This window comes from Mandrillus leucophaeus, unplaced genomic scaffold (assembly GCF_000951045.1).
Source record: "Mandrillus leucophaeus isolate KB7577 unplaced genomic scaffold, Mleu.le_1.0 Scaffold425, whole genome shotgun sequence".
Taxonomy (NCBI): domain Eukaryota; kingdom Metazoa; phylum Chordata; class Mammalia; order Primates; family Cercopithecidae; genus Mandrillus; species Mandrillus leucophaeus.
The window spans coordinates 1,227,244-1,239,549 of record NW_012104532.1 but is presented as its reverse complement, the minus strand read 5'-3'; the positions used below and the strand labels follow the sequence as shown (position 1 = coordinate 1,239,549).

Genomic DNA, 12,306 nt, shown 5'->3' with positions numbered 1-12,306 from the left:
ATATATATACACACACACACACACTTATGTAAAAACTTAATATGGAAATCTTGTCAAACTATCATCCTTTTTAATGGCTTTTTAGATTGAATGTGTTTCTGTTTCACTATTTTAAAAATGCTGAGAAAACCTGTTACCCACATCTTTTGTTAACAAGTTACTACCTTGTGACAAAAATATAAAATTTTAAATTGTTAAAGACTATATATACAATTGTAACTTTACATATATTGCCATTCTACCCTATAGTAAGACTGTATCAACCTTTTTTTTTTTTTCCTGAGACAGAGTCTTGCTCTGTCTCCCAGGATAAAGTGAAGTGGCATAATCTCAGCTCACTGAAACCTCTGCCTCCTGGGTTCAAGTAATACACCTCTTAAGCCTCCCAAGTTGCTGGGACTATAAGCATCTGCCACCATGCCCAGCTAATTTTTGTGTTTTTGGTAGAGATGGGGTTTCACCATGTTGGCCAGGATGGTGTCAAACTCGTAACCTCAGGGGATCCATCTGCCTAGGCCTCCCAAAGTGCTGGGATTACAGGCATGAGTCACTGAGCCCGGCCCCAACTTACTCTTACATCAATATATTATTTGAGAGTATTTGTGTCCTCACATCCCTAAAACACTAGAAACTGTCAAACTTTTTAATCTGTGTCAAACTGTCAAAAGTAGTATCTCTGCATTTGCATGCCTTTGAACACTAATAATGTTGAGTATTGCTTTAAAAGTTTGCTGGCCATCTATATATATTTTCTAAGAACTGCGTGATAGTCCTTGACACATATTTCTTATTACACTGTGTATCTTTTTCTTGTTTTATAATTCACAATATTATGTATTCATAATATTAGCATTTTGTGTTACAAATATTTCCCCCATTCCATAATTTGTTTGTAACTTTAGATTTTTTGCAATATAAAAATGACTAATTTTAACCAGGCAATTTTTACTTTATGCTTTCTTACTTTTAAATCATCCTTAGAAGGGTCTTCCTCACTGCAATATATTAACATTCACTTATTTTTTTTTCTATGCTTATTAATGTTCATTTTTACATGTTTATGAGCCTTCCGGAATGTATTAGGTCTAAGATTATTTCCAGATGACTGGAGAAGAGTTGTCACAATTAATGAACAGTTTCTCTTTCTCACAGAGCTATACCACTGCCTTTATCATAAACTACATTTCAAATATACATCAAACTATTTCAGGACTATGCCTGAATGACATGCTTGTCTATTCCTATGCTTATACCATAGGGTTTAAGTTCTCTTAACTTTATGGTATATTCTACTGTATATTGTATATCATACTAAAACTGGTAAGTAAAAATTCTCAAAATATTTTTCTAAAATTTCCCTTAGTATTACTAAACACTTAGCCTTCTAGATTAATTTGGAACTAATTTTATGGCTTAAAAAAATCCTTATGAGATTTTGCATTGGATGGTACACTGACTTATTTAGAAATAAAGGACATCACTATAGTTTTGAATCTACCTATTTAAGAAATGTATGGATTCCTCTTTATCGCTTAAAAGAGTTATTTTAAGTATGCTTAATCTAAATTCTGCAGACTTCTTAACAAATGTAATACTAGTCATCCCTTATTACCTGCCATTACAATAAATGGAATTTAAAATAGCCATTAACATTTATTGAGCACTTATTGTATGCCAGGCACTGTACTAAATATTTTATTATTTCATCTAATCAATCAATTCTATGTCTCGTTTTATAGGTGAAAAAACTGAGACATGGATAAGTAACTTGCCAAACGCCACATAGCTAGGAGCAGAGATTTGAATCAGGCAGTCTGGCTCTAAAGAAAGATGCCTTCCGTGTGGCTGGGCGCAGTGGCTCACACCTGTAATCCCAGTGCTTTGGGAGGCTGAGGCGGGTGGATCACAAGGTCAGGAGTTCGAGACCAGCCTGGCCAAGATGGTCAAACTCCGTCTCTACTAAAAACACAAAAACTTAGCCAGGCGTGGTGGCACGCGCCTGTAATCACAGCTACTTGGGAGGCTGAGACAGGGAAATCGCTTGAACCTGGGAGGCAGAGGTTGCAGTGAGCCGAGACCATGCCATTGCACTCCAGCCTGGGCAACAGAGCAAGACTCTGCCTCCAAAAAAAAAAAAAAAAAAAAAGGATGATGCCTTCCATTAAATGCTCTGACTAGATCATTTGATCATTTACTTGTGTTTTTTAAAGAATAAAAAACAAAGGACTTTATTTCCAACATGAGTTAGCATTTGGGGAGGAAAACATCAATCAAAAATGGGAGTTCATAACTATAACGTGCTCAACCTTCTAAGTAGTCCATACCTTCCCATCAAGAATAGTCTCCCATGTTGCTCTTTTCTTGCTTATTGGACATTCTTCCATTTCCTGCATGGCTACTTCATATTCCCCATCTAAAAGCTGTAAGCGCCTGTTAGACAAACACATATACTTTAAAGTAACCTGTGTTATTACTATAAGTACACAAATTCTACATCTTTAGATTTATACTAAAAGCATTTATTAAATTTATAAACTAGCTTACATACCCGACAAGATTTTAAAATACAGCTACACTCCAGTCCTGATGAAAGCAATTTTAATGATGTACACTAAAAACTGTATTAATAGGGATTCATTACTGTAGCTACTCAGATATAACTCTAAACACATAAAGTATAATATGCTTAAGGTCTCAAAACCTGGTACGTTGTCAACATTAAATATAAAGCATATGTACAGGCTTTATTTATTTATTTATTTATTTGAGATGGAGTCTTGGTCTGTTGCCAGGCTGGAGTGCAGTGGTGCAATCTCCACTCACCGCAGTCTCTGCTGCCCAGTTCGAGCAATTCTCCTGCCTCAGCTTCCCGAGTAGCTGGGATTACAGGCGCATGCCAACATGACCGGCTAATTTTTGTATTTTTAGTAGAGACAGGGTTTCACCATCTTGGCCAGGCTGGTCTTAAACTCCTGCCCTCGTGATACACCCACCTCGGCCTCCCAAAGTGCTGGGATTACAGGTGTGAACCACCACGCCCGGCCCAAGCTTTATATTTTTAAAAATAGGAGAACAGTGTTACAATGCTTGTCTTACGGAAACACTAAGAATTCTATTACTTTTAACTACTGTAATTGTTTGAACTAGAATCCTTTACTTTTATACTTGACCAGTAAACTGATGATTACGACAAATCTAGTAACTATAGAATTCTGGGGGCACCTGGCACATATAGGTGCTCAATAAATATTTCATGGAACACTAATTGAATCAAATAATTCAAATATATTCACACAATAGTTTTAAGATGTGTGTACATACATGTCTATGTATAATTTATTTTTTCCATACTTTAAACACTAGTAACCACTACTACTCTAAACACCATTCTTCAACCATGCTCAGTAATTAACTGTATATATCAAGAATGTGGCTTCTCTTCATCACTCTTAGAGAAATTCTATTAGGTAAAAACAGCTGACATTTATTGAGTGTTCACTATGTGCCAGGCACTATTATAAAGATTTTACATGGTTCATTTAATCTTCCCAACAATGCTATGAACTACGTACTATTATTCCATTGCCAGAAGAGAAAACTGAGGCAAGAAAAGGTTAAATAACTTGCCTTAATGAAACCATAAATAGCTAGAGCTAGCAAATGAATCCAGGTGTCTGTCTCTAAAGTCTCTTAAAACCAAATAATTGAGACTTAAGAATTTTTGTCTTTTCTCTATGCTGTACAACTTAAACTTAGTCAACTTCAATAGTACATATCGGCAAAGCCATTCAACTATTTTAAAAACTAATTTATTCAAATAGGCAATAAATTCATATATCTCTAAATCAAAATGGAGCTTCCTTATGCTTTTACATAGATACATACTATTTCATTTTATGGGTGTACATTTGATAGTTACAATCCAATGCACTCTATCTGTAATGTACGTGGAGACCTTTCCCCCAGTCTCATTAAGTGCTTTATCAAAAGTTTTTTGGTCTCTGTCAATCTGGTAAGTGAAAACATGCATCTCAGTGTACTTTTAATTCAGATATTTTATCGTTTAAATTGTTTAAGAACCACATATATCTATTTTGGTAAACTTATTGTTTCCTTTGCCCATTCCTCTATTGGGCAGTGGTCTTTTAAAATTAGTATGACCTTTTTACATTCAAGAATGAGATATCTACCTATAAAACGGGTTGAAAATAATTTCTCCCCGTCTTGTCATTTCCATTTTGACTTTGGTTATGGTGGCTTTTTTGTTTTCTGAAGAAGTTTTTGATTTTTATTTTGTTCAACCTTGTATTCTTTTCCTATATGGCTTTTGAATTTTCGTTATTATTTCAAGGAATGAACTGGATTTTTTTTTTGATTTTTTTTTTTTTTTTAAGACAGTCTCGCTCTGTCACCCAGGCTAGAGTGCAGTGGCACAATCATAGCTCACTAAAGCCTCAGACTCCTGGGCTCAAGCGATTCTCCCACCTTGGTCTTCCAAAGTACTAAGATTACAAGTGTGAGCCACCGTACTCAGCCCTCTGTGAGATTTTAAAAACAATTTTTACATATCTAACACGCAGATTTTAGCTTAAGAACACTATTCTTCTATAAAGAATCATGCATGACTCCTTGAAGAAATCACAATTTCAGAGCAGAGGTAAGAAAAGGAGAAGGTAGGCCGGGTGCAGTGGCTCATGCCCGTAATCCCGACAGTTTGGGAGGCTGAGGTGGGGGAATCACCTGAGGTAAGGAGTTCCAGACCAGCCTGACCAACATGGAGAAACCTCGTCTCTACTAGAAATACAAAATTAGCCAGGCATGGTGGTGCATGCCTGTAATTCCAGCTACTCAGGAGGCTGAGGCCGGAGAATCGCTTGAACCTGGGAGGCAGAGGTAGTGGTGAGCTGAGATCGTGCCTTTGTACTCCAGCCTGGGCAACAAGAGCGAAACTCTGTCTCAAAAAAAAAAAAAGGAGAAGGAATTCTGGTATATCTTACTATTCTAGAAAATCAGGAAAAACTAGCAGCAACAAAACAGGACACAGAAGCCTACTTAGAAGGGTTCCTCCTGACCAAATATGAGAAAATTTGAGCATTAAAATAACAGTCAACAAATTAAAACTAGTTGAATAAAAATAGAATTTGTTACTCCATACTGATTTTAAAATATCAAAGCTGGGAAAAGGAATGCTCTTTTTAAAAAATTTATATATAACTTTTCTTAATTTTTTTTTTTCTTTTTAGGGACAGGGTCTTGCTATGTTCAGCCCAAGCTGGTCTCAAACTCCTGGGCTCAAATAATCTTCCCGTGTTGGACTTATAAAGTGTTAGGGTTACAGGCGTCAGCCACTATGCTCGCCTGTTTATATATATATATATATATATTTATATATATATATATATATTTTAGGGTTGGTCAAGTGAAGCAGTGGGAGCAGAGAAGGAACGCTCTTCTTTATATAAAAATGCAAACTAATAAATGTGGAAGAAATGTTAGAAAATTGCCATCTCCCAACTGCCAAAGGAACAATTTATTCAAGCAAAAATAATCGATGCTAAAACTACTGGGTGAAAGGCTATGGGAAGAAAATGGATATTTACTCAGCTTCATGTATTAGTGTAAGAATTATATGTTAATTTATATAAAAGGGGAAAAAAGTACTGTTACAATGGAGAAATACTGTGAACAGCATCTTAACTGAGTGATCAAACCTAATATTACCTTTGGTCTGTGACGTAGTACATAAAGAACACATCACTCATTAGAATCCCTGCCAAAAATGTTTAACCTGAAGCTAATTATGAGGAAATCATCACAGAAGTTCAAATTGAGATACATTCTGCAAAACTACAGCCCTATACTGGGGGAAAAATGTCACAAAAGGTAGTGGGAAAGTGTAGGGGACTATTACAAATTGAAGGAGACTGAAGAACTATGACAACTAGCTATAGAATCGGGGTGGGGACAGGGCAAATTATAAAGGACTTTATTGAGGTCAACTGGGGAGATAGTATTGTATTTGTATTTTAATTCTCCTCATAAGTGTATGGTGGTTATACCAGAAAATGTCTTTGTTCTTAGGAGATACATGCAACAGAGTTTATAAATAAGAAATAAAGCAAAACCTGCAAACTGTTCAGCACAAAAACAAAATATATACTTTCAAATAAATCAAATGTGGTAAAATGTTAACAATCTAGATGAAGCGTAGGTGGATATTAAATGACTGTAGTATTCTTTCAACTTTCCTATAGGTTTGAATTTTTTTTTTTTTTTGAGATGGAGTCTCGCTGTCGCCAGGCTGGAGTGCAGTGGCGTGATCTCAACTCACTGCAACCTCCACCTCCTGGATTCAAGCGATTCTCCTGCCTCAGCCTCCTGAGTAGGTGGGACTACAGGAGCGCACCACCACGCCTAGCTAATCTTTGTATTTTTAGTAGAGATGGGGCTTCACCATGTTGGCCAGGATGGTCTCGAACTTTTGACCTTGTGATCCGCCCACCTCAGCTCCCAAAGTGCTGGGATTACAGGCGTGAGCCACCACGTCCGGGTAAATATTTTCAAAATAAGCTGCTGGGTAGAAATTCTCCCAGTTTCTTCTTGGCACTTTAAAATAAAAGCATTATCTTTTTCTTACAAGAAATGTGTTAATGTATGTGTCAGGTACAGTGAATAAAAAAGAAAACAGAACATACCCCATGGTGCCTAAAATGGAACAATTAACAGCACTAATGAAGTCCAATGTGCCTCATTCTAACTGTTTTCCCCCATAGACATGACCCCTATTTTCTAGTACATTTATGGTTTTATTGTTTTCCATTCAAATCTTCGATCCACAATAAAATTTCTGACATTAAAAAGATACTGGGCTGGGCGCAGAGGCTCACGCTTATAATCCCAGCACTTTGGGAGGCTAAGACGGGTGGATCACGAAGTCAGGAGATCGAGACCATCCTGGCTAACACACAGTGAAGCCCCATCTCTACTAAAAATATGAAAAAATTAGCCGGGCGTGGTGGTGGGTGCCTGTAGTCCCAGCTACTTGGGAGGCTGAGGCGGGAGAATGGCACGAACCCGGGAGGCGGAGCTTGCAGTGAGCCAAAATCACGCCACTGCACTCCAGCCTGGGCGACAGAGCGAGACTCCGTCTCAAAAAAAAAAAAAAAAGACACTGGCCGGGCACGGTGGCTCATGCCTGTAATCCCAGCACTTTGAGATGCTGAGGCAGGTGGATGATCTGAGGTCAGGAGCTTGAGACCAGCCTGGCCAACATGGTGAAACCCCATCTCTACTAAAAATACAAAAATTAGCCAGGTGTGGTGGCGGGTGCCTGTAATCCCAGCTATTCGGGAGGCTGAGGCAGGTGAATCGCTTGAACTGAGACAGAGGTTGCAGTGAGCCAAGATCACACCACTGAACTCCAGCCTGGGTGACAGAGCAAGCGTCCGTCTCAAAATAAATAAATAATAAACAACAGGAGGAATGGCCTAGTTACTTTTCCTGGTTCTTTGTCCTATACCTGACAATAAACTGTTAACTACCAGCAAGCAGCCTGGTACAAGAAATGATGGCATAGGTTTCTTCCTCCAATCCTGAAAAACAAATGCTGGATTTGCTTCCTAGACATTCTTTCACTGGTGATATTTTCACTAAAATATTTCGTTTCCAAACAGAAACTGCATAAATTATTATAAGCCTGTTTCTTGCCATCCTGTACCAAATGCACAGAGGTACACAACGATTATACATGATTTTCTTTCTTTCTTTTTTCTTGAGACAGTCTTGCTGTGTCACCCAGGCTGGAGTGCAGTGGTGCGATTGATCTTGGCTCACTGTAATCTCTGCCTTGTGGGTTCAAGCGATTCTCCTGCTTCAGCCTCTGGAGTAGCTGGGATTACAGACACACACCACTGTGCCCGGCTAATTTTTTATTTTTAGTAGAGACAGGGTTTCACCATCTTGGCCAGGCTGGTCTCGAACTCCTGACCGTGTGACCCACCCACCTCGGCCTCCCAAAGTGCTGGGACATCAGGCGTGAGCCACCGCACCTGGCCTTCTTTCTTTTTTTTAAAAACATGGGGTCTCGCCTAGGCGTGGTGGCTCACGCCTGTAATCCCAGCACTTTGGGAGGCCAAGGTAGACGGATCACGATGTCAGGAGACTGACACCATTCTAACACGGTGAAACCCCGTCTCTACTGAAAATACAAAAAATCAGCTGGGCGTGGTGGCACGGACCTGTAGTCCCAGCTACTTGGGAGGCTGAGGCAGGAGAATTGCCTAAACCCTGGGGGCAGAGGGGTTGCAATGGGCAAGAAAAAAAAAGATGGGATCTCACTTTGTCACTCAGGCTGGAGTACAGTGGCATGATCATAGCTCATTGCTGCCTTCAACTCCTGGGCTCAAACAATCCTCCCATCTTAGTCTCCTATGTAGCTGGACCTACAGGTGCATACCACCATGACCAGCTCCTCTTCCTTAATTTTTAATAAACACATAACCCCAAGATTTATGCAGGGCCCAGTCCATTTAAGACTCTTCTCAAATACTACCCCCTCCCAGAGGATATCTCTATAAATAGTAACCATTTATTCTCTATTTTTCTTCACAACATTCATCACTAAGTGACATTAGTTGAGTTTTTGGGTGGTGGTCTGTTTCCTCAACTAAAAGTTAAGCTCCATAATGAAGACAGGGATTTTGTTGCCTTCTCAACATCTGGAACAGTGTCTGGCAAAGAGCAGACACTCAGAAAATATTTGCCAAATAAGTAAGCTTAACTGAGCTATCTATCCAAATAGTTCCTTAACGGTGTTTATTGTTTTCTATGAAATAGACAAAAATTCAGTGTTTGCAAATTTGTTTTTTCATCCATAAGAATAAAAAGAAATGAAAGCAATGAAATAATCACTATAAATAATTATATTCTGTGTCAGAATGAAAATATTTCCAGAACATTGTGGGAGCCTCACTTGTTCATCAACATTACCTGTTTTTATCAAATACTGTCATTTGTGCAACAAATGTCTTTTCCCCATCCTCACGATTTCGTTTTCTTCTGGCTGGAAGCTCTTCATTGACATCTAAATTTAACAAACATTTCTCATAAATCAAATATTAGAACAAAAATGTGTTATTTATGAGATATGGTGCCTTAAATAAAACATGCTACATTTATCCCAAATGAGGTACAAATTACACTAAAGTTGCAATAATACACAGACTATATGTTTTCCAATTTTGCATTTTTACTATATGTTCTTTTTAACACAACATTAACCTCACATCTTTGCAAATGCTAATGTTTCTATTGAGAATTATCTTTGCTAGGCAAATTCCTTCTCACTCATGGTAACTCTCCAAAAACTTCAAACAATACTTCAAGAGTCAAAGACTATTTTTTCCAAGGTGGTTCTCTGCTGAACTTCACATATACCTGTATTATGCCACTTATCATTTTGCTACAATGATTTATTTCATGTCTATTTCCCTACACTAGGTTGTGAGACTCTGGAGGACAGGATTGAATGTTTTAATCATCTTCAATTAAATTAGATCATCCCCAGCACCTATGTGTTTGTTGAATGAATACCTCAAAGATGAATTCACAATTGTTGGAAGAATAGAGTGATGGGTAGGGGGATAAATATGCAACAAGTATAAAAAAAAGTTCATTGTTAAATCTAAGAGGTAAGTAGATAGGTGTTCACTATAAAACACTTCTCATTGTCCTTTATGTTTGAAAATTTGCACAACAAAATATTGAGGTGGAAGTGAATTCACTGCTTGCTTTAAGACTCAGCACCATGACTATCATGAAGAAACACTGGTACAATCATTTTCAGTGACCATCTTAACCTCCAGTGATAAAATCTAGTAAAAAAAATTACCAATATTTTCATTGGTTTCTCCATTAATCATTCCATTAAACTCTCTTCTTCCTGGACGAGTCACTCGAAATAGCAACGAGTAAGACTTCACCATATGGCTGTTACTAGGTTCAAATTCATTACTGGAAACTGCAAGGGACGGGAAATTTCCAGGTTTTGTTTGATTGAGGTCAGGATTCAAAGGCACCTGCTTTTTACCTGTGGGAACTTGCCTTATTGGACAACTTACATCCTGCAAAGGTAAAGATTATTAAATTATATTTATTTGTATATAAGCAGTAAGATTTATAATAAAACTTCTAATCATAGCTATAGGAAACAACGGGAGATAGACCATGATCACCAAATGGAATGTTAAAATTCTAACCATAATTCTGAAAATTGTGAAGCAAAAATAAAAATTTGAAATACTTATATTCCAAAATATTAAAGCAATTGACGTTTTCTCCAACATAATAAAATTATAATGACACAGTATATCTAATATTTAGCTAACAGTGTGATCTTAAACAGTTGTATATTAGAAATATAGAATTAAAAGCATGCTATATATCTCTGGTAAGGCTTTTTAACAACAACAAAAAAACCATGTCAAAATGTTAAACTCATGTACGTTTATCAAATCTCTTAAATATTCTATTTTAACATGACAATGACTAATAGGACCATTAGAAATAAAAAAATGACTAATAATCCCATGGTCAACAGCTACATTATTAAACAGTAAATCCATATAGTTAAAATATGTTGTTTAACAGAAAGGATCATCATCCTTAAAGAAAGAAAAACAAAACTGGTTTTATTTACCAATGATCATATTCTGAGTAATATCCTGTTATTGTATGATTAGTTACACTGAAAATGCATACTAGAAAAACTGGAAGGATCAGAAGACCTTTATGACAGTATCTTACAGCAGCTACTTCTTTTAAAACAGACTACATACAGTCTAAAACATTTTCTATTTTATAAGACTATAAAGTGAAAACTTTGAAATCTCACCCACCCCCAGGTCTTACACTCTGGAGATAACTAATACTAGCAGTTGGCTGTGTACATTCTTCCAGGAAAATGTTTACCCCGATACTTTTTTTGAACATAAGAATGACTGTATTTATATTCGTATCTTATTCTAAGTAATGTATCTTGGATTTTCATATCATCACTTGTTGTAATGTGTATGGAGGTTAGGTAGGAGTAAGGAGTGATACTTCCCTTTTTTTTTGAGACAGTCTCAAAAACAAACAAACAAACAAACAAACAAACAAACAAACAAACGCTGGAGTGCAGTGGTGCGAACTCGGCTCACTGCAAGCTCCGCCTCCAGGGTTCACCCCATTCTCCTGTCTCAGCCTCCCAAGTAGCTGGGACTACAGGTGCCCATCACCAAACCCAGCTAATTTTTGGTATTTTTAGTAGAGACTGGGTTTCACCATGTTAGCCACTCGATCTCCTGACCTTGTGATTCGCCCGCCTTGGCCTCCTGGATGCTGGGATTACAGGTGTGAGCCACCACACCTGGCAAGGAGTGACATTTCCTAACTTTACATATATATTTTTCTTGAGACAGTTTCACTCTGTCACGCAGGCTGGAGCTCAGTGGTGCAATCATGGCTCACTGTAGCCTCGACTTGCTGGGCTCAAGCAATCCTCCCGAGTAGCTGGGACTACAGGCACACGCCATCATGCCTAGCTCATTTTTGTATTTTTGGTAGAGACAAGGTTTTGCCATGTTGCCCAGGATGTTTGAACTCCTGGGTTCAAGCAATCTGCCCACTTCTACCTCCCAAAGTGCTGGGATTATAGGTATGAGCTACGGCAACCGGCCTTTACATAAACTTTTAAAAATAAAGTTCCACTGCTGCCTCCGAGGCGCCTTAGTCTACTCCCTCCCAATGTTTGAGGCCCTTATGGCCTATGGTCTTGGAAGAATATCAGTACTGGGACCCTGGACCCAGACCAGTTCCCACTCCTCTTGAAACACTCAGGGACTTGAGGCAACTAAAAGTAGATCTGTTGGCTTTGATCCATTGACCAGGAAACATCATAACACTTGTTTCTATGGTGAAATAACTTCACCTTATAAAAATCTGAAGCAATGTATTAATAAGCGAATGGCTAATAACACTGACAACAAAATTTCTTTGCCTGAGAGCAGTGTTAAAAAGGATAATCTTGTGGGAAAAAACTCTCTCTTAGCCCTTATCTAAAATATCAATGGGTACAAACAGCTAAGAAATACGCTAAGAGACTGAAATGGTAGAAAGGTAACTAAATTTATGCCAAATGCTAAAACAGTTTCTCCATTTCCAGACTCCTATAGTGTTGGCCAGGCGCAGTGGCTCAAGCCTGTAATCCCAGCACTTTGGGAGGCCGAGACGGGCGGATCACTAGGTCAGGAGATCGAGACCATCCTG

General features: G+C 38.0%; 1 protein-coding gene across 1 annotated transcript in view; it reads right to left on the bottom strand.

The window, feature by feature from the left end:
* SUZ12 (SUZ12 polycomb repressive complex 2 subunit) overlaps positions 1-12,306 on the bottom strand; it is a 94,718-nt gene that overhangs the window by 21,082 nt on the left and 61,330 nt on the right. The window contains exons 8-10 of the mRNA XM_011993104.1: positions 9,890-10,121; positions 8,989-9,082; positions 2,325-2,430 (exon numbers count right to left, since the gene is read on the bottom strand). Coding sequence (XP_011848494.1) covers positions 2,325-2,430; positions 8,989-9,082; positions 9,890-10,121 — 432 coding nt within the window. The remainder of the gene's footprint in view (positions 1-2,324; positions 2,431-8,988; positions 9,083-9,889; positions 10,122-12,306) is intronic.